Source organism: Lepisosteus platostomus, chromosome 4, assembly GCF_059453375.1.
Source record: "Lepisosteus platostomus isolate fLepPlt1 chromosome 4, fLepPlt1.hap1, whole genome shotgun sequence".
In the NCBI taxonomy this organism is placed as follows: domain Eukaryota; kingdom Metazoa; phylum Chordata; class Actinopteri; order Semionotiformes; family Lepisosteidae; genus Lepisosteus; species Lepisosteus platostomus.
Window position 1 is genome coordinate 29,969,643 of NC_142614.1, and position 25,659 is coordinate 29,995,301.

The following is a 25,659-nucleotide window of genomic DNA, read 5'->3' on the forward strand; positions in this document are numbered from 1 at the left end:
TTTGCATTCTTGACATAATGTACAGCATACGTGCATTGTACTCATTTGCAAAACTGGATGACAACTGAGTTTCATTGTTTTGGGATTTAGACCCTGGAAGTTCTTTTGTACCCTTATGTTTTGTACAATTTTCGATTTTCTATTGTCTTGACCAAAATTAAAAGCACGGGCCAATTGCTGACAAACAGGAGGGGGACATTTGGCTCATGTTGCTTGTTTGTTTTTTAGTAGCTAAATGATATGAGCATGTCTTTCAGTTCTTAGATTGAAGAAGCCAGTGTATCAGCTTCAAAAACGTGAGAGGCTACTGTTGGATGTTGTTGGAACATACCTGTCCAAAATAATTGCAGGTTTTTCTAAATATGATGTTGAAATATGTTCACACCCACTACATTTGTCAAAAATGTTGAAATCCTGTTATGTAGTCATCTTTAAACATCAGAAAGCAAAGAAAATCAGGGAACTGTCCAAGGATCTAAGCATTGACCCTCGATATCTCTAATGACAGGAATAAAAAATTCATAAGTCATCCCAGTTTTGTCCTCCAGATGCTAATGGCTGTTACTGCCCATGATGAGGAAGTAAAGTTTTACTGAAATATGCAGTAAGATGAATTGGGAGGCTCAATCTTCAAAAACAGCACTTTATTGGATACTACTAGGATTCCATAGTACATCAAAAACATGAATATGTCACATGACAGTTATCTACCAAGTCAAATGGGACCAAATGGTGTGTAGGACAAATTCATCCCTAGTATGATTAACACAGAAAGATAAAGTTCATGTTGAAAAACTTTTGATCAGTGAAGTATGGAAGTCTGTTTTGCATCCTTGGATCTGGGCATCTGTTTGTTAGTTTGGACAGATTTTACAAGAACTCCTTCAGGTGTGCAATATTTACAAAATTTGGTGCCCATTTTCCTGTGCTTTCTTTTGTTGAATGAGAACTTATTTAGAAAGGTATTGCAGATTTAATCAATTTGAATACTTTACGATCTATTTTGTGTATGTAAATAACCATGTTCACAAGTGAAAGTGACAATGTTTCATGCAAATAATTTAACATTATACCTGTTTTTCTTAAGAATTATATATAGTGTTTTATTTAACTATTTTTTTCTTCCTCAGTTCTTAAATTACATGGTAAACTCTGTTTATTTGATAAATGTGTTCCCTAGATTGGGCATTGAATTTAGAAATGTGATGAAGGTGATTCAGCAGTAAACTAGATCTAGATTCTTCAATGTGACCTTCTTGCTCCCTCAATGTTGCCATGTTCTTCTGTGGGTCTGAGCAGAGAATTGTAATTGATTTTTTTTCTGCCTCTCCAGGAAAATATCAGTATACTCTTAGTTTTATTCATTAGGCTAAGGCAGGAGCAAGCTTATTTCTCTACAAACAAGCTGCGATAGCTTTGTACTAAATATTAATTTGCTAGTATGATCTTCATTTGAGATCAGTGACAATGCATTTTAAGTTTGCACTTCATAGAGATGTGTTTTATGAAACGATACCCTTTTTTGATAAGATCAGTATTTACATTGACTCTATTAAATGTGCAGTTCGACCCATGGCAAATCCGATGTTGCAAAATGTTTTGCATGCCTTTTGGAACATTTTTGCAAAAATTGTAAAGGACAGCTTTTCCTGGTAAAAACCATATTAGAGCTCTTTAAAGAGTTAGTGTAAAACAAAATGACTCTTGTGTAAAATATAAAATCTATACAATTCGCAACCACAATCAATTACATGAATCTGGCCAAATATAGACCTAGATGAAAAATCCACTATAGACAAATTTAAAAGCTGTTTAAAATGTAATCATTTGTGCATACTCGTTTGTAGGAGGGGCTCAGCATTCACAGTAATTGTATTCTAAGTACAACATTAATAACCTTTTTCAATAAAGATAGTTCAGTGATATGTAGTTCTTGAAGGCATTACTGTGTTATTTGTGTAGCCAGCAAGGAAGGATGTTGAGTTGTAACAAAATGCCCAGGAATGATTTTAGTTCTCTAGCCTGATGGTTTGAAACTAATGTTTGTAAAAGATATTTTCTGAATTTTGTATTGTTTCATCTCCAGACTTGCAGTTGCAGTTTTATGTTATGAGGCTTTCTGGGTAGTGCATATACTTCAAGGCAGTGATGGTGTCTTTCAGCATCTGTTCAAAATTAATACTGGACAGTGACAGCAAATTAGTTATTTCCAAAGAACCTTTAAGGTTTAAGGTTCTACAAAATCACATGCTGATTGATTTAGGTCTGTCTTTTTATAAATTAAGTGTTGCCATAGGAAATGATCTACTTTCATCACAGAATGAAAATCGAGTATTATCTAAACAGGTTAATCTAATCAGCCTGACTAGGTTGACACAGATTCTCTTCAAGCAAAATCCAAAATCTTGCTAATGAAGTTCTGCTTTTCATCTTCGAAAGTGTTTAGAACCTCCCAGTGGAATCGTATTGGAAGATTTGCTTCTCTGCACTTCAGAGAAAACTTGAGTCATCCTCAATTGCAAATTAAGCTGACATTTTCCTTTTATTTCAACTTCCAGAAAATTTCAGTTTCCAAAAATGTATAGACAGTCTAATTCTAGTAAATGTACCAAAAAATGAGAAGGGCTGATAGCACAGAGGACAGAAAAAAATCTAAGATGGAGCAATAGGAAACAACTGGTTGAGCAATCTGCACATTCAAAGCACTTATAATTTTTACGTAGGTTCATCATTGTTGTTAACCCATTAAAGCTCAATTATCAGTATAGAGTAAATTGGTAATTTTGTTGTTATTATAGCATTTTAAATATACCCAGTGGCATACAAAACTGGATATACCATCATAGACATATTGACATCAATAAATGTAACAGATATAAGGCATCTTGTTGCAATTGATTTGCAATGCGGATAAAGTTGGAGCCCTTTTAATATAAGTGATTGTTGCGTATCTCAGTGATCTTAAAGCAGAATATGGAATTGTTGCCCAAACAGATTAATGTATAGACTGTTATGGTCACGTTTAGTCACTTTTCTCTCAAAAAGAGCTCAGACAACAGTTTGTTTTAACTTTTCCTCCTTGTTGTTAATTCTGAAATAGCTTATTTTACATATCTACCTTTTCAGTACTCTAATCAGTTTCTTTTCATCAATGTTTTGTAATATCTACCTTTTATCCACACTACAATATATCTAGCCATTTAGTTCCTCAACTAAAGTCAAGGTTACAATAATAGGGAAAGATCTCAGCAGTAGGCACAGTGGGTTCTATTTGTATACATGATGTGCACTATTCTATGCAGTGATTTCATGTAAATCCCTTTTTATTTGGTGCTTAACGTTTTAATGTGTGGGAACAATAAAATATTTCAAATGAGGGACACTTTGCATACTGAAGCCAAACCAAAACATTTAGTATAATAATGTTAATGCTCTTTTCACTTAAGTATGTAAGTAGTGATCTGTCATTATTTTAGTTGGCTACATATTGGTGATGTATAGTAATTAATGTGGAAAATATTTTTGAGTATAATGTTATGTATGAAAAAAAGATACTGATAGTTGGAAAATGTATACCTCTCCTGTGCTACGTTTGTACTATGCACTGTACATCTTTTGTCTGATGTGCAACCATAAAATGTATTAGTAATTCTTTTCATATAACATAGAAATAACCCAGAAAAAATGTTCAGATTGTTAAAGTGTATCTTATGTACAAACAAATTGACATCCTTTGCATTTGAATCTTGTTGTTCAAAGTAATAGACAACATGAAAATTGAAGAATGCTCCTGAACACCATTAGAACTATCTAGTATTTACAATGTTATTCCTGTCATGGCTAAGAAGTTCAATGAGATATCTTAATATTCCAGTAAAATATAGTAGTTATAGTATTTAAATATAAATACATTAGTCTGTAAAATGTAAAAATGAGAATCAATTAAAATTCTAATGCTTAATAAAAAGTTAAAAGTAAGTTCACATAGGTACAAGATCAGGTTTTCTTTTCACTCCCTAGCCATATTTGGAAGAAAAAAAGGGTTGCATGGGTGTAAATTCAATATTAGATAATTAATTAATGTTAATTAATTATTAATTAATGTTGCTTTATTAGCCCCATACAATTTCTTGCATTAGGAATTCATCTTTTCGCATACCCCAGCTTGCTCTCCATGAGACATAGACACACAGACAGGAAGAGAAGCTTGGGGTCAGAGCGCAGGGTCAGCCATTGTACAGCGCCCCTGGAGCAGTTGGGGTTAAGGGCCTTGCTCAGGGGCCCAACGGAGTAGGATTCCTCTGCCGGCTGTGGGATTTGAACCGGCAACCTTCCAGTCACAGGCTCAGATCCTTAGCCACAGAGGCACCGCTCCGCCAAGATAGTTGGCATTTGTAGACCCTTTTTTTTTTTTATACATGTTAACTAAAGAAAAATGTGCAGTGGAGACTTGCTCACTCCGCAGATTTTGTTTCTATCATATCCTTCATGATAGATTTTTCCACGTTGACTGCTTTCGGAAACGGACAGCTATGCACATATCTTGCCCAGAGTGTTACACGAAGGCTCATTCGTGTGTGCAAACTGAATTATTTCCAGCCTTGTCCCTCTCAGTGGGCACGTGTCAGTCTCATGCTATAATTAGAGAGCAGTGAGGAAGAACTGCATTCGTCTCTAATCAGATTGTAAGCCTATAGTCAAATGAAGCTGTACTGTTTTTTTTTTAATGAATACATTAAATTTAGCCAAGAATAGGTTGAGGTAAACAAGAATACAGAGAAACGGCGATAAAAATTGTGATGCATTTCCTGGTTTAGCTTTCAGACAATTGGAGATCACTTGTATACTATATTTTCATATATTCAGTTTATACACATCAATAAACTCTTAGATAACATTTGAATGAGTACCTGAATCTTAGTACTGAAGTCTATTCAAATACAGAAGCCACATGCAATTGTGGTATTTTTGTTGTTTCTCTATTTGATAAATGTGCCCATTAAACACAAAACAGACATGAATATTTGTGTACAAGACTTACTAGTATGTGTTTAAAAAACCCTTTATGAAATGTATATGCAGTTTTTATTAAATCTTTCATCTGGTTACTCGATTGATTTGATATACAGTTACGATTGAATACCATGTGAAATGGAATAATATTGTGATAAAAATCAAGAATGAAGTCATACATAGATTAATGAAATTGGACCTGTCTATACTGGAGGTTTTATGCTGTGATTCTGAGCAATCATGAGGAGAAAAAAAGGGGAAATCTCTGGGTTTTGTCAGTCTGGCCTATCTTTGGGATGAAAAGTGCATGATGCATGAAATGCAAAAACATTTCTGGCACAAGGGGGTCATATTCTGTTGAGGTTGAAGCATAAATGGGTGATGCAATGAAGATTATTACCGTTGGGAAGTGAAAAACTAACCATTCAAGTGCATCTAAATCCGTTTGGCACTGCTGCATGATCTGTGATGTTTTGACATTGAAAGACCATTACTAAGCAACAACTAGCTTATTTTTCTGCCCCTCAGACTACAGGGTTTAAATGTGAGTACCTAGTGAGGCCCATTCTGATTAATATACATAGACTAATTCAAACGTATAAAATTTTATAAGCAACTTTTTCTTTTCTTAGGTCTTTATTACTGGCCGAGTTGGAGAAAGAAGAGAAGGAAAAGGACTGGTATTATGCTCAGCTTCAGAATCTCACAAAAAGGATTGATAGCCTTCCCCTTACAGAAAATGTAAGTTAGGGTGACAGTATCTTGTCTGGTGGCATTTTGTCATCTCCAACTACTTTACACAGCGCCCACGTGAGGAAAACCCTGAGGTTAGAGCAGTTCTATGAGCTACTTGGAGATTTATACTGATGTTCCATTTTGAAAACTTGTACAGACAAACTTGTACTTATTACAAAATATAATTTATCTATAGTTCCAGCCCTCCAGAACTTTCATTGTTTAAACAAGATGTTTCACTCTTTGTTTATAACATCTTGAATACATTGTAATATTTCCTTGTGAACGTTAACTAAAAATGGAAGTACTGTTAAAGCTTAGCCAGTATCACAACAGTTGGACGGGACAAGGTCATATACTGATATTTTCAATTTTATTTAAGGACATTTTTTTAAATAAGACAATTTAAATACATTTTAAGACTTCATTTTAGTATTCAGATGATGGCTTAACAGACTCAAAATGTTTTTAAGGAGATTTTTTAAATTATTTTTTTATTTTTCTAATGTCTGCCTTCAAAATGTACTTTTCTATCTACAGATGTGTGTGCTGAGTTTAACTTTAAAAGTGGTCGAGAAATTTGATGAAAATGTTTATATAATATGCTACTAGAAAGTCGAGTATTGACAGTTGTCAAGCATTCCTTTCCAACAACTGCCCTTTAAATATTGGGAATGGATAACTTCTTTAGCTTTGTCTAAAGCAGCTTTTGGGCTTCATTTAGAAACTTTGAGTTGGATTTTTGGTTCTCTCAAACAACAAAAGCATCCCATGGGGCATCAACATCTGTTTAACAGGATATGTATATACATTTTTGGTTTTGTGAAGGTTTTACTGATGTGATACTGTTATGCAGTTTTCTCTGCAGACAGACATGACCCGCAGACAGCTTGAATATGAAGCGCGACAGATAAGGGCGGCAATGGAAGAACAACTTGGAACATGTCAAGACATGGAGAAGCGAGCACAGGTAGCTTAATTAAATCTTATATTCATCCTTCATACAAGGTGCATACTTGGTTTTTGACAGATGAGTATGGTGAAATTTATAGGCTGTAAGTGACATTCTGAGGGTCCCCAGAGGTTTTGTCTGATTTTCATTCATCTATGAAGTGAATTGAGGAGGGTTAGAAGTAAAACTGAGCAAGATAGTACTTGAATATTCTAGTTGTGGTCAAAATTATTGGTTCATGTGCCAGAGAGACACCAACTGAACATTATCTTCAGTCAGGCCAGGCATGAAGAAGTGAAAACTGAACTCCATTCTCCTGGGTTCACCAGCATGGAAAATTGGCTGATTCGGTTCATCAGCTGGAAAGTGTGGGCTAGACGATGAGGTCATTTTCACTTGTGCTGGATTAAGTGGTGATCTGGAGTTTCATGTGGGATTTTCAAATTGTGCAGATGGTAGTGGTAAAATGTACAATTTAGCTCAGTGTTTCAGGAGATCAAATTGAAACAGTGGGAAAATATTAAGAGTATTGCATCACATGGTATCTGAAATTATTATTACATCATCATCCTGCTTTCTAAGGGAGACCGTGTGGTAAATAACTTTCTCTGTTCTGCAGCTTTTTAGTTTTTTTATTACTAAGTGGGTTTAAAATGTAAGTATATGGAACCCATTGGCACTAAATTCATATGATTATTTAAGATCTTGTTGCTTCTGTTGAATATCTTTTAGGCAAGAGTGGCTAGAATTCAGCAGATTGAGAAGGACATGCTTCGTATTCGCCAACACTTACAGTCCCAGCCAGGAGAATCAGAGGTGGGTACAAATGACAACATGTTTAAGACAGTTGTGATGTGAACTCCTGCAGTGCTTTCAATTTATTGAACTGTTATGCCCTAATGACCACTAGATGCTCCGTATTATTAAAGATAAGGGTGTCAGGAAAGGAATTTTACCTCAGACGATAAAGTATCACAAAGTACCAGTGTGGTGGGGGTGGGGTACTGTTGTCGCTGTTACTTAGAGTCCTTAGATGAACACTTGAAGGGGAGTTTGTATGAAGTGAATTTTGTTCTATTTGTGAACTTAAAAATTAGTTCTCAAAACTGATTTGTATTACACATTTTTATAATCATAAGGGTTGCTCATTTCTTCTATATTCTTTGTAAAGCTGATGCATTTATTAGGAGTTTGAGGCATTAAATACATGATAACTACCAGTAATTGTATTTTGCAGTAAGAGGCATGTTGTGAAGATAACTGTTATGTTTCTCTGATGGACTTGTCAGAGGGTTATTATGGCTTTTGTTTTTCACTGGCACGGATGATTAGGCCCCTGCTGTATTTTCTCCTGCTATTTTAAATCTTAGTAGGATGTTTGTCTGTAAAGCTGTTTGCAGCATTCTTGCTGCAGCTGTGGATATGGAAAAAACAGTAAAACAAGGAGCCAGCCCACATCTGCATCTGTTACCTGAATAGCCTGCTTAACTCAAGAACCCCCACCATCTCCCACTTAACTTTGTGCTGAAATAAAAAAAGGGTTAAAAATTAAAATTGTGTATGTAAAATTTAACATTAAAATGTAATATGCAAAATTAAATATTAATCCTAGAAAGAGTGGTCTGTATCATTGCAAGATTGCCAAGGTTGCAAGTTTCAATAAAACATTTTTGGAAATGGAAACCTTTAGTAAAAAGGGCAGAAAACCTTTTCATGTTTGATTTTGTAGTATAATATTTTATAGGCTTAGATTGTTTTTTTGGTATAACGAGCTATGCTATAAATAACAGCTCAAGAGCTCTGCATTTGCCTAAAGAGATGTGATTGAATCATGTGACTATGCAAAAAAAAGGCAGCTTTGTGCATCTTTTCTCCTGTTGCATTTGATGATTCTTTTCAAGAAAAGACTATATAGGAATAAGAAAATGAATGCCATGGAATTTGTTTTAATGTAGCTAGTCCTTATGAAGTTTTTGAGGTTGCAAATCTTCAAGGTAACTAGTGTAGTGGAATAATAGAATAATTTTCCCCTCTTACCCACCCATCCCCCTTTCAGAGAAAACCCAATCTGAGCTACTGATTATTTAGGTCAGGGGGATATGGAGTAGAGTAGAAACCGCAGATGCTTGAACAAAATGTAATGATAGCAGCTGGCAAACACTGCCTGTTGCCAATGCTGTGTGCTGATGCTTCATGGTGAAGTTGTTCTTTACACAGAAGGCGTCGCAGACCAAGCATGACCCAGCTTCACGTGATTCAGAGAGACAGAATGAGGCAGGACAGGCAGCTGCAGAATCTGGAATGGGTTCCACGGGGTGTGGTCAGGTAGGTAAACTTACGTTTTCTCTTGCGCTCCATCTCTGTATCAAATACAAGAGCAACAACTGGCGAATAGTGCTGAATACTGCGGGGGTTGTCCGATTACTTAGCAGTAAACAAACCTGACCTGATTGTGCCATCATTCTGCTGCTTCTGCATTTTCTTCTTTCAGGCAGCCTGTTTAAACAGTGTTTTGCACAACCATTTTAAGCTGTGGCACAGAGAATAGCATTGAAACTGGAGGTTTGGTCTGGCTAACTCCACATAACCATGTTTGTACAGAATCTTGAATTCTGATTTTGATTTCTTTATATTTTCCATTACTTGACTGTGCAGCATCAGATAAATTGAAAAGATCGTCAATTTTATTTCATGTACAGAAATTTTATTTCCGCATTAAAAGTGAAACTTTAGTTTTCTTTAGTCTTACTGTAATCGCCAAATTTTATACTAGGTGTGCTTTAAGACTGTGGAATTTCTTAATTGTTAATTTCACACACAACAGTAATTTTCAAAGGCTATACAAGGTGTAAGACTGCTGTCTTAAATTCAAAGCAAGGAATTAAATGCTGTTTTGCTGACCAAAGGCAATTTTTTTATGATTGGGAACAAGTATGTGTTTTAAGTGGATTGATTTTAATTACATTATTCTTGCTATCTTTTGTATAGTGCATCGGTTGTGCTTACTGTAATTTTATATTGCAGCAGGCAAAAGGCTGTTTGGTAGATGCTTAACATATTTCACCTCAGGCAGGAGTTACATTATCATTTTATCCTGTTCCTGAAATGATTTCTGTATGTAAAACGTCAGTGGTAATAATAAAAGGTGGAAGAACAGGCTAGCCATCCTTAATTGGTGGTGATAGCACTTTGTTTCCCATACACACACTACTATTAACTCGATGAGCATATTTGCAAACTGCCATCGTTATGGTTGTTACAAGCGCACGTCTTTACTGAAGGTACTATACTCAAAAGCTGCATGCAAAAATCAGTCACAGCCTAATTTTTTTTTTCTTGCAAAACCAGAGGAGATGCTGTATTTATCTTGTACTGCACTTCTGAATGCAGTGGTTAGGATGTACAGTATCGTCATGGTACTACAAAACATTAGGTGAAGGTCCAGCTTAAATAATTTTAGTGGTACCCAAATGACATTTTAGAACAGAAATAGCCATTAAGTAATGATGTGCATCTGCTCAGTTCTATCTATTACAATTATATTACACTTGGTTGGTTACACAAAGCAACTTGTGTTTTAGCAACATTGATTACCTTCTCTCAATACTTGTTACAGCTGGGATTAATGATTTCAGTTGGAGATGCTCTTTGTAACTGGTGTATTTCTAAACTATATTAATAGGTGAACTGGGGGTTGCATTAATACTGTCTCATATGAGATGAGGCCTTATTGACAGATTTGGTTTTGCATGGCAGAAAAGTATGATTTTAGACTTCTAGCCTTACAGTATATGTCATTTGTTAAAGGAGTATCAGCATGTTTTCATAATTAAGTTTGTTCAAAATGTATGATAGCTCATTCCTTTTGTCATCTCTACAGGTTATGAAGCAAATGCACATTTCTGTTGCGGGGGCCCTCTGCAATTGCTTTTGTCTTCAGCCTTCTTGTCATTTTATCATATCTGGAGGATTTATTTCCTTTACAATGCTGCATTTTGTACAGTGCAGAACTTTCATTGCATCTCGAACAACTTGATACAAGCCTGAACAAACTTTCTGTAGCGATTCTAATTTAAAGCTGAAGAATGGACAAAACTGTTAATGCTGCTAAAGACTGGTTGATAAACCTAAAATAGCAATCAGCTAACACATTTTTATACTTCAAAGTTACTGAAATAACTGTACATTACTTTTGGTAATACATTGGGATGGCCTGTGTTGTGGCACAAAATATCATCAAGGTTTATTCACTATCAATTTTAATCATTCCTGTAGTCTAAACTCTTCCGTGCTCTATTTTGTCTGGTTTTTGTCTCTGCAGGGTCCAAGTGCCCGAATGGATCACGAGGCAGCCAATGAAATGAGCTGTAGTTATTCTGTCCCAAGACGACTGACAAGTCACCTGGGTACCAAGGTAACCGAAGATTCCAAGCCCCAGGTTGCTACACTGCATTTTTACTAATAAAATAATTGTAACAGTTCTTTGGCTGTGTTTGTTTGGATAGTCTTACTAACAGTTTTTCAAAATTGCATGTTTGTAAACTGAAATATGAAATGTGGCTATACATTTTGTTTAGTCTTGCTTTATATTTCAGTATAAATTTCATAATTTGAACTAGACGTTGCATTCAGTATAACATGTAGTTTTGTATATGTGAACTGAAGTCGGAACAAATGGTAGCTGGGCACAAAACAAATATAAATGCATTTGTTATAAAGTGAACATTTATATGCACTTAAGGGCATACAAGGTAGTTCTCCTACCTTGTAAATAGTTAAATATGATTCGTCTAAATGTTTCTATTTTTAACAACGTTAAATTAAATTAATTTAAATGAAGCTCTTTTTGTATGTTCTCATCTTAATCTTAAATTTCCAAAGTTAATTAAATGTTTCTGATTTTGAATTTACTTTAATCTGTTATTTTCCAGCAGAGGCAAAAATTCATTTTTACATGTAGCTGTTCTTTGTTTTGACTTTAGGTGGAAATGGTTTATTCTCTTCTCTCAATGCTCGGTACCCACGATAAAGACGACATGTCTCGTACTTTGCTGGCAATGTCAAGTTCCCAGGACAGCTGTATTGCAATGCGGCAATCGGGCTGCCTTCCTTTGCTAATCCAGCTGTTGCATGGCAATGATAAAGACTCGGTGCTGCTGGGTAATTCGCGAGGCAGTAAAGAGGCCCGTGCAAGGGCCAGTGCAGCTCTACACAACATCATTCACTCGCAGCCTGATGACAAGCGAGGGAGACGAGAGATTCGTGTTCTTCACCTGCTGGAGCAGATCCGGGCCTACTGTGAAACCTGTTGGGAATGGCAAGAGGCCCACGAGCGGGGAGTGGATCAGGACAAAAATCCCAGTAGGTTATTTCTCCTGAACATTTCTGAGTGAGGATGCTGGATTTTTCTGCATCATGGTACCTTGCATGAACTTGATATTGAGAAATGATTGATTACAGTTTTTTTTTCTGTAAAAAATATTTGTGGACTCTTGACATAAATGACCTTTCTGATATTTTATTGTAGGTTGTTTAAAATGTATTAACGAGTGTTAGTGTTAGTTGCAAATGTTAATCCTCTGCACAGAACCTTTTTTTTTGTTGACTGTAGTGATAGTGTTTTTTGAAAAAAAAGCAACATGCAATTAATAAGGAAGACATGCAAACAATGAAATGATCCAAAGGGTGGTGTATTCAATAAATCGGTAAAAGAAGAGTCTTGTAGCCTAGAAGGTGCATTTTTTTTATTCCTAGCTCTGCCAACCATGGCATGGACTTCCCAAATGATGCATGTGCTTGTTGTCTGGCTGATACAGAGCCTTCAGAGGTAGTATGTCAAGTTAAATGCCAGCAGGGCTATCCAAAAGTGGGAATTATAAAGATCAAATATAATTGTTTTTTTTAAACGCTGTAAATCTATCAATATTTATAAGCTTTTCATTGCTTCAAATCTGAGGGAAAAAATGCTATTTTAATTGCAAATTAAAATTTGATAGAAATATATCAATCAGATTAAGTGTAGTAGTATTGGTTGCCACGCATGTCCTGGTGAGGTACGTAGCTCTCACTACAGCAGCTTGGACATTAACCTTTTCATGTATATGTCTGATATGATTGTGCTATATATCCAATTCTATTTAAACTCCTATTCACAATGGCGCAAGTTAGTTGTAATATGATAGTTCTGATATTGAGCTTAAACTTGCCTTAAGATACTTTTGACATTAGTACAATGAATAACTGCAATATAATTCAGTTAGGTCAGAGATTAAACAAACTAGTTTTAGAAGATTTAAAGTTGAACTGTAGAATTTATATGCATTATTGGGGTTAAAATTATTAAACTTGTTTAATGATCAGTTTTTTCATCATTTCCTTGTTCCAATTATGGTCAAGGTCACGGGATATACTCGAGAGGAGCCAAGCATTTTTACTTCTATTTCACACATTTTAAACCAAGACTATGCAGTTATAGTAGCTTATATAAAAATCAGCATAAAAAAATATAAAGGTTACAAATGAGAGGTGTACATTAAGCTCATCTGGCATATTTGATGGTTAGTAAATTACAGATCCAAGGATCTTATCCAGCCTTTTCAGGATTTTGGCTTCATATGACTCGCTAGGTTGTTCCATATACCTGCAATAATTTGGAAAAAGAAGTACCTCCTGTTTTTGGTTTTAAACATATTCCATGTAGTGTCCTGAAAGTTATAGTGCTTTGAATTTATAATGTATTAAAAGTAATGTTAAGTAATATTTTGCATTTCTGGAGTGCAGTTGGTCATATGGTAGTGGTTCACTAGCTACTCAGGGGCTCATAATGTGACAGTATCTGTTTGTCCATTTAGTGTGGACTGTGTTCATGTTTTTTTTTTTGTGGCTTTGGTCATTTATCTGGAATAATTTATCTAATGGGTAATTGCCACCTACATAATCTGTTGATCCTATTGCGTGCTTTGTTAATGATACTAGTAATGCAATTGGATGTTTTTCTTTTCTTGATCTTCTAGTGCCTTCTCCAGTGGAGCATCAGATCTGCCCTGCTGTGTGTGTACTGATGAAACTGTCATTTGATGAAGAACACAGACATGCAATGAATGAGCTAGGTAAAAAATCCAACTTTACTACAGAACTTTCTCAATGTTCTTTGTATTTAGTAGGAATTTACAAAATAAGTATACATGAGTTAAAATAAGAAATTAAACTGTATATGTTCAATCCCTGCCTTGTTTTGTTGCTGCCTTTATCTGTCTCTGCTTATTGCACTGAATTAAATTGAGTAATTTGATTTCAAACAATGCAATGTCATGTCTACTAAAAGCAAATCATTTTCTTATTCCTCTCAGCCTGATCATTTTCAGCAGGTTTGACATCTGTGTATATGATTGTAAGCCATGATTTGTGATAATTCTCCTTCCTTCAGCCTGTCTGGCCCTGTAAACCATTTCTTTTCTAGAATACTACTAACACAGATGAGTTTAAAGACATCCATGAAAAAACTCTATTCAGTGTTTTAGTATTTTATTTTTACCTTCTTTTTTTTCAGGAGGACTGCAAGCTATTGGAGAGCTGTTGCAGGTAGACTGTGAAATGTATGGACTCACTAATGACCACTACAGTGTAACTTTAAGACGATATGCAGGAATGGCATTAACAAACCTGACTTTTGGAGATGTGGCAAATAAGGTAGGGGAAGAATTAAACTGACTCAGCTTCCTAATATATTAAAATGTTATTTTTATATATTCACCTGCATTTTCTTTCAAATTAACAGGCAACTTTGTGTTCGATGAAAGGCTGCATGAGGGCAATGGTTGCCCAACTTAAATCTGAGAGTGAAGATCTACAGCAGGTATGGTGTTTTGTCAATACAATAAAAGTTCAGAGGCTTTATTGTACGGAGATATAAAGAAAAATATGAAATACAAATTGTAGTGATGCATTATAAGCCCTAAGAGAAGAAGCAGAAAAAAAAACCCAGAAAAGACTCAGGCCAAAAATAGTTTCATCATTCAGAATGCATTTATAGTACTTTTGCTCAGATGGTACAGTAATAGCTACATAGTCAAATTCATTTGTAATATTAAGTAGGGTCTGCCATTGGGGCGGAGCGGTGGCTCTGTGGCTAAGGATCTGCGCCTATGGCTGGATGGTTGCCGGTTCAAATCCCGCAGTCGGCAGAGGAATCCTACTCCGTTGGGCTCCTGAGCAAGGCCCTTAACCCCAACTGCTCCAGGGGCGCCGTACAATGGCAGACCCTGCGCTCTGACCCCAGGCTCTCTCCCTGTCTGTGTGGAGATCACGGAGAGCAAGCTGGGGTATGCGAAAAGATAATTCCTAATGCAAGAAATTGTAAAGGGTTAATAAAGTAATGTTATATTATATATTAACATGCATTGTATAATTTTAACAGCATCTCTTTACTTCAGTTCTGCACTTCACTATTTTGTTTTATTGTCTTTATTTTTAAAACATTACTTGCATTGTTGCTTTTTTGAGGATCATTGACATGCATCTTACTTGTAATGTGTATTCTTACTGCCTAGATCAATTACTAGTTTACTGTGAATTTATTGGTAATATTATCTAATACTTCTATATCGTCTACATTAGTCTTCTCAGTTCTGTACAGTTTTGGTCTTTCTTTGCTTTGTTTTCAGTCCACTATCCTTATCAGTACATTTAGCTATTTAGCCATGTTTGCCAAGTCAGGATCATTGATATAAATTAGGAAGTACTGCTGTCCAGTAAATAGAAATGTTCATGGCAGCCCACACTTTTTCCCATTGTAATTACTCTGTCGAATACTTATGGATATTATTCCACATTTTTAAATGGAAATAAAATATCTATTTGCAGGTTATCGCAAGTGTTCTGAGGAATTTGTCTTGGCGAGCGGATGTTAACAGTAAAAAGACTTTGCGTGAAGTGGGCAGTGTCAAAGCACTCATGGAATGTGCTCTGGATGTAAAGAAGGTAAAATTGAAGGATTATTTTTTTCTATGGGTTTATAAAACAAATGACTTTCATAGCATGATTTCTCTGTTTTCTGACTGTATTTTAAAGCACTTTTAATAATCTTTTGTTTTTCTAAAGTGTAGATAATGTTGTCTGATCACTTTACTCCTATTTTACTGTAGAGATGTGTATAAATGTGGATTTCACAGTAAATAATATTTACTTGTTTAGTTTTCCTCACACATTTGTTACACAAATGCCAACAATTTTGTTTATACACTGTTTTAGGCATACATTTTACTATAATGTGTATTTTGCTTTGCGTTTTTGCTTCTTTATAACTCATTTGCATTTTTTTTCTTAAAGGAGTCTACCCTTAAGAGTGTCTTAAGTGCTCTGTGGAACCTGTCAGCCCACTGCACTGAAAATAAAGCTGATATCTGTGCTGTGGATGGTGCATTAGCGTTTTTAGTTAGCACTTTAACATACAGAAGTCAAACCAATACCCTTGCTATCATAGAAAGTGGAGGAGGCATCCTACGAAACGTGTCCAGTCTAATCGCAACAAACGAAGAACATAGGTACGTATCTGGTTTATATTCAGTACTTTTAGAATTAAAATCTGTTTTACAGGAAAAAAAAAATACAAATAGAAGGAAATCTCAAAAGTTCAAACATCACACAATATATACAGTGCTTGTGAAGGTATACAATTCAAAAGAAACATGGATTTTATATAATCGTCTTTTAAAAATTTAACTTTAAACTAGTGGATATCCATATCTATTACTTAGTTCCAATGCATGTTTGTTCCATTTGGGATCTTAATTTGATAAGAAGTTAATGTGTTTAATCAAAATTAACAGTATCCTCAAGTCCAAAGATACATTTTATATGTAAGAAAAAGTGGTCTAAGTTTTTTTTAACATTCAATAACTGTTTTTCCTTTTCTTTAGGCAAATACTGAGAGAAAATAACTGCCTACAGACACTACTTCAACATCTGAAATCTCACAGCTTAACAATAGTCAGTAATGCATGCGGAACACTGTGGAACCTTTCTGCTCGAAATGCAAAGGATCAAGAAGCATTGTGGGACATGGGAGCTGTTAGCATGCTTAAAAACCTGATTCACTCAAAGCACAAAATGATTGCAATGGGCAGTGCAGCAGCTTTAAGGAACCTCATGGCCAACCGACCAGCTAAATATAAGGATGCCAACATCATGTCCCCGGGATCTAGCTTGCCTTCCTTACATGCTAGGAAACAAAAGGCTTTAATAGAAGAATTAGATGCACAACATCTCTCAGAAACATTTGATAATATTGATAATTTGAGCCCCAAAGCTTCACATAGAAGCAAACCAAGACATAAACAAAATGTCTACAGTGAATATGTTTTGGACTCAGGACGTCATAATGATGATGGATTATGTAGGCCAGAGAGTTTTAATCCTAACAATATTACAGTGCTTTCGACTTACATGAACACTCCGGTGCTGTCTAGCTCTTCATCTCGAGATAGCAGAGGAAATTCAGAAGGTTCTAGAGCTGAAAAGGATCGAAGCCTTGACAGAGAAAGGAGAGGAGCTGGGCCTGGTGGGTTCCACCCTTCGACAGATAACACTTCCAAGAGAATAGGCATGCAGATATCTACAACAGCAGCACAGATTGCTAAGGTTATGGAAGAAGTACAAAGCATGCATATATCCCAAGAGGAAAGGCCTGTTGGAACGTCTACAGATATTCATTGCATGCAAGAGGATATAAGTGGCATAAGGCGTTCATCCACTCATACACATTCAAATGTGTATGCTTTCAATAAACCAGAACATCCAAATAGGACATGTCCAATGCCATATGTAAAAATGGAATACAGGGCATCAAATGATAGCTTGAATAGTGTGAGTAGCAGTGATGGGTATGGCAAAAGGGGTCAAATGAAGCCATCAGTGGACTCTTACTCAGAAGATGATGAAGGGAAATTCTGTAGCTATGGCAAATATCCAGCTGACCTAGCTCACAAAATACACAGTGCCAATCATATGGAAGACAATGATGGAGACCTGGACACTCCAATTAATTACAGTCTGAAGTATTCTGATGAACAGCTGAATTCGGGAAGGCAAAGTCCTAGTCAAAATGAAAGATGGGCAAGACCTAAACATCTTGTTGAAGATGAAATGAAACGAAATGATCAGAAATCAGTGAGATCTCAAAATCAAGCTTATCAAATGTATACTGAAAGCACTAGTGATAGTGAAGAAAAACACATGAAATATCAGTCTCGGTTTGTACAGCCAGAGTGTCCTGGTGGCTTCAGAAGGAGCTCCAACAGCTCTGAGCAAAGCAGGGGTAGCTCTAGTCATGGTATGAACAAAAAGATAAGTCAGCCGATGTGCCCAGTTGATGATTATGAAGATGATAAACCGACAAACTACAGTGAGCGCTATTCAGAAGAGGAGCAACATGATGAAGAGGATCAGCCAACAAATTACAGTGTAAAGTATAGTGAGGAACATCACCATGTTGAACAACCAATTGATTATAGTTTAAAATACTCATCAGAATCCCCCTCTTCCCAAAAGTCTATGTTTACTCATTCAAAGTCATCATCTGCTAAGAGCTCGGCAAAGGATCATTTAACACAGGGTAGTGGAACTTCCTCTGGTACAGCATCCAAAACATCCGGCAGACAAAGCCAGCTACATCCTTCATCAGCTCAGACACGATCTGGGCCACCTCAGGTGCTTCAAAAGACTTCGACATGCAAGGCACCCTCCATTAATCAAGAAACCATACAAACATACTGTGTGGAAGACACTCCAATCTGCTTTTCAAGGGGCAGTTCCTTGTCATCACTTTCTTCTGCAGAGGATGAAATGGAAGGGCGTGAGCAACCCAGAAGTTCTGCAAATAATTACCCAACTCTGCCAATTGTTGACAAAGAAGCCAGTGGTGTTTTGTCTGAACAGCCTGTAGCTGAAGGCCAGTCATCATCTCAGTACATGAGAATGAAGCCTCATAGAAATCAGGCTTCTAACGTGGCAACATCTGATGGATCAAGACATAAAGCTGTTGAATTTTCTTCTGGTGCCAAATCTCCATCCAAAAGTGGAGCACAGACTCCCAAAAGTCCTCCAGAGCACTATGTACATGAGACACCTCTAATGTTTAGCAGGTGTACCTCAGTCAGCTCTCTGGATAGCTTTGAGAGTCACTCAATTGCCAGTTCTGTACAGAGTGAACCATGTAGTGGCATGGTTAGTGGAATTATTAGTCCAAGTGATCTTCCAGACAGTCCTGGGCAAACAATGCCCCCAAGCCGAAGCAAGACTCCGCCACCACACGCAACTCAGATTAAACACAAAATGAAAGTGCCTACGCATGTTGAAAAGAGAGAGCTAGCTCCAAGACATGTAGCTGTAAACACTGCTGTTCAAAAAGTCCAGGTACTTCCGGACAATGACACACTCTTACATTTTGCAACCGAAAGCACACCAGATGGATTTTCTTGTTCTTCAAGTTTAAGTGCACTAAGTCTTGATGAGCCCTTTATTCAGAAAGATATTGAACTTAGAATAATGCCTCCAGTTCATGAAGATGATCATGGTAATGAAGACACTGAAAAAGAAGACACTAAAGAAGCCAAGACTGAAAATAAGCCTGAAGTTCCATGTGAACTTGGTTCTGATGATGATGACATTGAGATATTGGAAGAGTGTATAAACTCTGCTATGCCAACCAAGTCCTCAAGAAAAACCAAAAAGCCATCACCATCAACCACTTCAAGAATACCTCCACCTGTAGCCCGAAAACCAAGTCAGCTGCCTGTGTATAAACTTCTCCCTTCACAAAACAGGGGACAGCAGCAAAAGCATGTCAGTTTTACTCATGGGGAAGATATGCCAAGAGTTTATTGTGTTGAGGGAACCCCCATTAACTTTTCAACAGCAACATCTCTTAGTGATCTTACCATCGAGTCCCCTCCAAATGAGTTAGCAAATGCTGAAAACACCAGCATGGGAGCAGGGCCTGCCACTATTGAAAGAAGAGATACCAATCCAGAAGGGAGAAGCACTGATACAAAGGATGTCATCAAAGGTCCCTCTACACCTGCAGTTGCAGTGGAAGATGAAAAACCTGAGGAATGTGAGGAGATTCTTGCTGAGTGTATAAGTTCTGCCATGCCAAAGGGTAAAAGTCATAAGCCTTTCAGAGTGAAAAAAATTATAGATCAGGTACAGCACACATCTGCATCTCCAGGGAGTCCAGGACCACAAGATTCAGAAAAAAAGAAGCCTACATCTCCAGTGAAGCCTATGCCTCAAAGCAGTGAATATAGAGCTCGAGTAATGAAAAGAGCAGAGCCTACCAACACTTGTCCACCTGAGGGCTCTTTCTCTGATAAAAACAAGGAAGTCAAAAAAAGAGATCCAAAAACTGCCTCTAGAGAGTATACAAACAAACCTCCGGGCAGTGAAGAGCGAATACGAGGGAGTTTTGCTTTTGATTCACCTCACCATTATACACCAATAGAGGGTACGCCTTATTGCTTTTCTCGTAATGATTCTCTTAGTTCGTTAGACTTTGATGATGATGAACTGGACTTTTCTAAAGAAAAGGCAGAACTTAAAAAAGAAAAAGAGCAGAAAAAAGCTTCAACAAAAAATACCATTGAACAGCCTTCTAGCTACCCATCCACCGGTAGAACACAGATGTTTCATAGACCTTCTCCTAACAGGCCTCCAGCAAAACCTCTTCTGCAGAAACAAGCAACTTTCCCACAGACATCCAAAGAAACCACAGGATCAATTACAGATGAAAAGATGCAGAACTTTGCTATTGAAGATACACCTGTGTGTTTTTCTAGAAACTCTTCTCTCAGCTCATTGAGTGATATAGACCAAGAAAACAATAATAAGGACTCCAATCAGAAAGAAAATTCAAACACCCAGGCAGAAGAATCCAGGCCTCAGGCATCTGGTTATGCACCCAAGGCCTTCCATGTTGAAGATACGCCAGTATGCTTTTCTAGGAACAGTTCCCTTAGTTCTCTTAGCATTGATTCAGAAGATGACCTTCTGCAAGAATGTATCAGTTCGGCAATGCCAAAAAAGAAAAAACAGCCAACTAGAATCAAAGGAGATGACCATGGGTTAATTGAAGATAAAAATGTAGGTGGCATATTAGCTGAAGAAACAGATTTAAGTTTGGACCTAAGAGATGTACAAAGTCCCATTTCAGAGCAGGCTCTTTCACCTGATTCTGAATCTTTTGATTGGAAGGCCATTCAAGAAGGTGCTAACTCTATAGTGAGTAGCTTGCATCAGGCTGCTGCTAGCCTCTCTAGACAGGCCTCTTCTGATTCTGATTCAATCCTGTCTCTTAAGTCTGGTATTTCAATAGGATCTCCTTTCCATCTTACACCGGACCAAGAAGAGAAACCAATAACCTCCGGTAAAGGCCCACGAATCTTAAAACCAGGGGAAAAGAGCACTTTAGAATCAAAGAAGAAAGAGGAAGAGCAAGCAAAAAGCCTTAAAGGTGGAAAGAAAGTGTATAAAAGTCTGATAACTGGGAAGGCGCGATCCAATCTTGAGGGTGTTTCTTCTCAACAGAAACACGTCCCTGTTCCCATGATTTCACGTGGAAGAACCATGATTCATATTCCTGGTGTACGAAGCAGTTCACCAAGCACCAGTCCAGTTCCAAAAAAGACACCGCCAAAAAGTGGTACCTCAAAAACACCTTCCCAAGGCCAGACTTCTGGTAATTCGCCTAGGAGTAAAACACCTGTTAAATCAGACCCAAACAGTGCAAGTAGGCAACAGAGTTCTCAAGGAGGATCAAGTAAGGCATCTTCTCGATCGGGTTCGAGAGATTCAACTCCTTCTAGGCCTACACAGCAGCCGTTGACCAGACCCATGCAATCACCTGGTCGCACATCTGTGTCACCTGGACGAAATGGCATAGGTCCTTCTAACAAGTTGTCACAATTACCTCGCACATCATCCCCAAGTACAGCTTCTTCCAAGTCAACAGGTTCGGCTAGAATGTCCTATACTTCTCCAGGCAGACATTTAGGGCAGCAAACCCCCACAAAGCAGAGTGGTTTACCTAGAAGTACTAGTGGAATTCCAAGGAGTGAATCAGCTTCCAAGGGCTTGAACCAGTCAGCAGCTTCTGGTTCTGCTAAAAAGGTAGAGCTGTCCAGGATGTCTTCCACAAAGTCCAGTGGAAGTGAGTCTGATAGGTCTGAGAGACCTGTACTGGTACGTCAGTCAACCTTTATAAAAGAAGCCCCTAGTCCAACACTAAAGCGAAAACTAGAAGAGTCTGCTTCCTTTGAGTCTTTATCTCCTTCCTCTAGGCCAGTATCTCCAAACCGATCCCAGTCACAGACACCAGTGTTAAGTCCTTCTCTGCCAGATATGTCATTAACTTTGCCATATCAAGGTAGCTGTTGGAAGAAATCCCCTCACGCTCAAAATTCATCATCTGAAAATGGTGATGGAAGATCACTGAGAAGGCATGATATTGCTCGCTCCCATTCTGAAAGTCCTTCCAGACTGCCAATTAACAGGTCTGGCACTTGGAAGCGAGAGCACAGCAAACACTCTTCATCCCTGCCAAGAGTAAGTACATGGAAGAGAACAGGGAGCTCCTCATCTATACTTTCAGCATCTTCTGAATCTAGTGAAAAAGCAAAAAGCGAAGATGAAAGGCAGAGTGCAAGTCCTGCTCAAGGAGCTAAAAGTAAAGAGAGCCATGCCCCTTTGAAAGGAACTTGGAGAAAAATTAAGGAAAGTGACATTCCTCAGTTGACAAATTACCAAACCCAGGATCCATCAAGTGATGCACTTGGTGCTGATTGTAAACTTTTGGTTCATCAGATGGCTCCTGCTGTGTCCAAAACTGAGGATGTGTGGGTCAGAATTGAGGACTGTCCTATAAACAACCCTAGGTCTGGAAAATCACCAACAGGCAACACTCCTCCAGTTATTGACAGTTTGCCAGAAAAATTAACTGCTGATGACCCGGATGCAAATGACCCACAGTCTAAACAACCCATGGTGAATGAAAATGCACCTGTTTGTGTTCTTGGTTTAGAAAATGTGAATTCATTCACCAAGAGTGAATACACTGACAAAAAAGGAATGGATGTTAAGGCAGCTGCAAGCAATCCAGGTGCAACACCAGAGACTCATGAAAATCCCATCAGTGAGCGCACCCCTTTCAGTTCTTCAAATTCCAGTAAGCACAGCTCTCCCAGTGGTGCTGTCGCAGCAAGAGTGACCCCATTCAATTACAATCCAAGCCCTAGAAAGAGCAGCAATGATGGCACATCTGCTCGACCATCACAGATCCCAACACCAGTGAACAGCAGCACAAAAAAAAGAGACTCCAAAGGAGAAGGTGTTGAGTCAAGTGGAAATCAAAGTCCCAAACGTCTTTCTGGATCATACCTTGTGACTTCTGTGTGAAAGTATGGAAAAAAATCATAATTTGTAATTTACATAGGATTTGATCACTAATATGTATACTTTAGTACATTTGCTTTGTTGACTGTTGGGAAGAATACAATGTAAATATTTTTTGAAGGTATCTGTTCTGGAAGCCATATTTGATTAAGGCACACTATCATTGCTGGTAGAAATGTGGCTGGCACACTTGGTTATCAGAAAGAGATAAATTTGGAGGGGACAGTAAGCATATTTGTACTGTACATATTGTTTTTTGATGTATTTAAATTGAATCCCTGACATGATCCTTGCTTGGTTTGAACAAGATTTTTGAGATGGTAAAACACTGTTTAAAAAGGACTTTTATTGATGCTTTTGATTTTTGAGATTTTTATTATAAGTCAGCATTAGTTTAATACATCATGCAAACAGAGCTATTACTTTAATTTACTGCTTCAAAAACTCCCATCCTGCTCTTCTGCATGAACTGATCTGATGGTTTGTTTCCTGAAGTAACGATTAACATTTGTGGTCACATGGTGTGTATAGGTAGCTATAGTGTAATAACTTACACTATTTTGTGTGTGAAAATAAGGTATTATCTGTAACCTTGGAAACCTTGGATGAGATTGTTTTACTTTGGAAATAGATTTTATCAGAAAGTAGGTAGATCCTTTGCTATGCTGTTAACTTGTTGTATATTATGTTATTGAGGTGAGATGGCTGCTCTTTTACTAATGAGACATAGGTTGTCTCAAAAGGACTAAATGAAAATTTCAAAATAAATTATTACTGTATGTTTTGGTGTTGGTCTGATAATTTCTCAACATTTAATGGTTTGTTTTTATTCTTAACCACTATCACTGTCATAGCATATTATCTGAAGCAAGATGTTTTTTGTTCTGCCAAAAAAGATTTATTCTACACTATGTGAATGATTAAGATGTACACACTTGTTTTATGATTTTCCTTCATGCAATAAAGTGGAACTGGTTGCCTATTTAAGAAAGAAGCACTGTGTTGCAGATTACAAAGTGTAAAGCAACATAATAAACACTACAGATTTTGGTGCAAAACTGACTGCTGTGGATTTAGTGGAACCTTACACCAGAAGACTGCTTCTCTGATGTTGTCTGGTTATGAGCATATATTGGTGAACACAACTCTGGTCCTAGAATGCCACAATGTCTGCAGGTTTCCATTGCATCTGACCTCTTAACTACCTAATTGAAGTTCATCATTGGCTGAACTGAACCTCTTAAATATTTATACCTGGTTTCGGTGATGGCTACACAAAGAAACCTATTAAACCTGTTGAGTTTTTGCTTTCCAGGACTGAAGTTGTGTACTAATGTCAAGTCAATTTACAAACCTTTTCCATAGAGTAATTGACCAAATACATTTATTCACTGAAGGAATTCCTCCAACAATACACTTCGGACACGTTTGTACGTTTAAGTAGCTTTGATTTCGAAAGACAGTTGAGATCTAGTAAGGTACATTGCCAATGCTATACTGTAAAGGTTTTTTTTTGTCTATAATAGATTACAGATATCCAAGCATCAGTTCTCGTTATTTACATTTCACTCTTTATTTAAATACTACTTTGTGAAATTTAATTTCCCCTTAAATTCCCCCCTGGGGATGAATAAAGTATATTGAATTGAATTTAAATGTCTTCTTAGACTGGATTTTTTTAATTTCATGTAAAATATTCATGATTGTAGGCACATCAGTTTGGTATCTTACAAAACTAGCATGTTAGAATGTGTGGTAAAGCAATGTGCAAGAGATTCTCCAAAACCATCACAGGAAATACGTCAGTGATTACGTCACTGCAGGAGAACTGTACAGAAAGTTATACACAATGTGTTCCTAACTGATGAAGCTGAAAGTGCCAAGTATGTAAGTTTGAATATTTATGCAATACATTATGGCAGCCCTAATTCAGTTTAGGTGCAAAGGAAGTTTGAAAAGTTACAAAATGTATGGAATAGTCTGCATTTGTTTTACAACAATGTAAATACGTCTATGCATTTTCTTCGATATTGAATTTTAAGCCACAGCTTGCATTCTGATATGACAACCATAAGACCAAGAACCTTTTGAAACAAGACAAGTCTGAAATAAAGAAGTATGGATCAGAAAATTTCAAAATAGCTGATTATCATTTTCAGTATAGTGAAGTCCATAATTAAGAAGTACAAAGTTATCTAATAACACACAGACACTAATCTTATGATTAGTTGTTTTCAAACTAAGCACCCGAGCAAGCAACATGTTAGGGGTGCCACTGTGAAGCCAACACTTCTATAGGATTGGAAGTCTGTGTTCATCCATCAACAATATTGCCTTCTTCATCAAGGCTGGAACGAATGGATGAGTGACAACACAATGACCTTACTGAACAAAGGTTTGAGATAAGAATGTAATAATGCAAATGTGACAGAAGGTTTTGTGTTCAGACACCAATTGAAATGTGTGCTAAATTCAAAGTATTATGTCTGGTCAAGCCCAGTAGCACATAACCTCTG

The 25,659-nt window shown here is 37.1% G+C and overlaps 1 protein-coding gene across 5 annotated transcripts in view; it reads left to right on the forward strand.

Moving 5' to 3' along the window:
- The window catches only part of apc (APC regulator of WNT signaling pathway), a 76,730-nt gene extending 52,529 nt beyond the window's left edge, over positions 1-24,201 (forward strand). For 3 of the 5 annotated variants that reach the window (XM_088629368.1, XM_088629369.1, XM_088629372.1), the window contains 12 exons: positions 5,646-5,754; positions 6,605-6,718; positions 7,433-7,516; positions 8,918-9,025; positions 11,022-11,138; positions 11,683-12,061; positions 13,714-13,809; positions 14,250-14,389; positions 14,478-14,555; positions 15,563-15,679; positions 16,028-16,242; positions 16,618-24,201. In XM_088629368.1, the coding sequence (XP_088485494.1) occupies positions 5,646-5,754; positions 6,605-6,718; positions 7,433-7,516; positions 8,918-9,025; positions 11,022-11,138; positions 11,683-12,061; positions 13,714-13,809; positions 14,250-14,389; positions 14,478-14,555; positions 15,563-15,679; positions 16,028-16,242; positions 16,618-23,146 (8,086 nt within the window). In that variant the 3' untranslated portion in view covers positions 23,147-24,201. The remainder of the gene's footprint in view (positions 1-5,645; positions 5,755-6,604; positions 6,719-7,432; positions 7,517-8,917; positions 9,026-11,021; positions 11,139-11,682; positions 12,062-13,713; positions 13,810-14,249; positions 14,390-14,477; positions 14,556-15,562; positions 15,680-16,027; positions 16,243-16,617) is intronic. The other 2 variants (XM_088629371.1, XM_088629370.1) reach the window with 2 other exon arrangements.
- Positions 24,202-25,659: the final 1,458 nt, after the last annotated feature.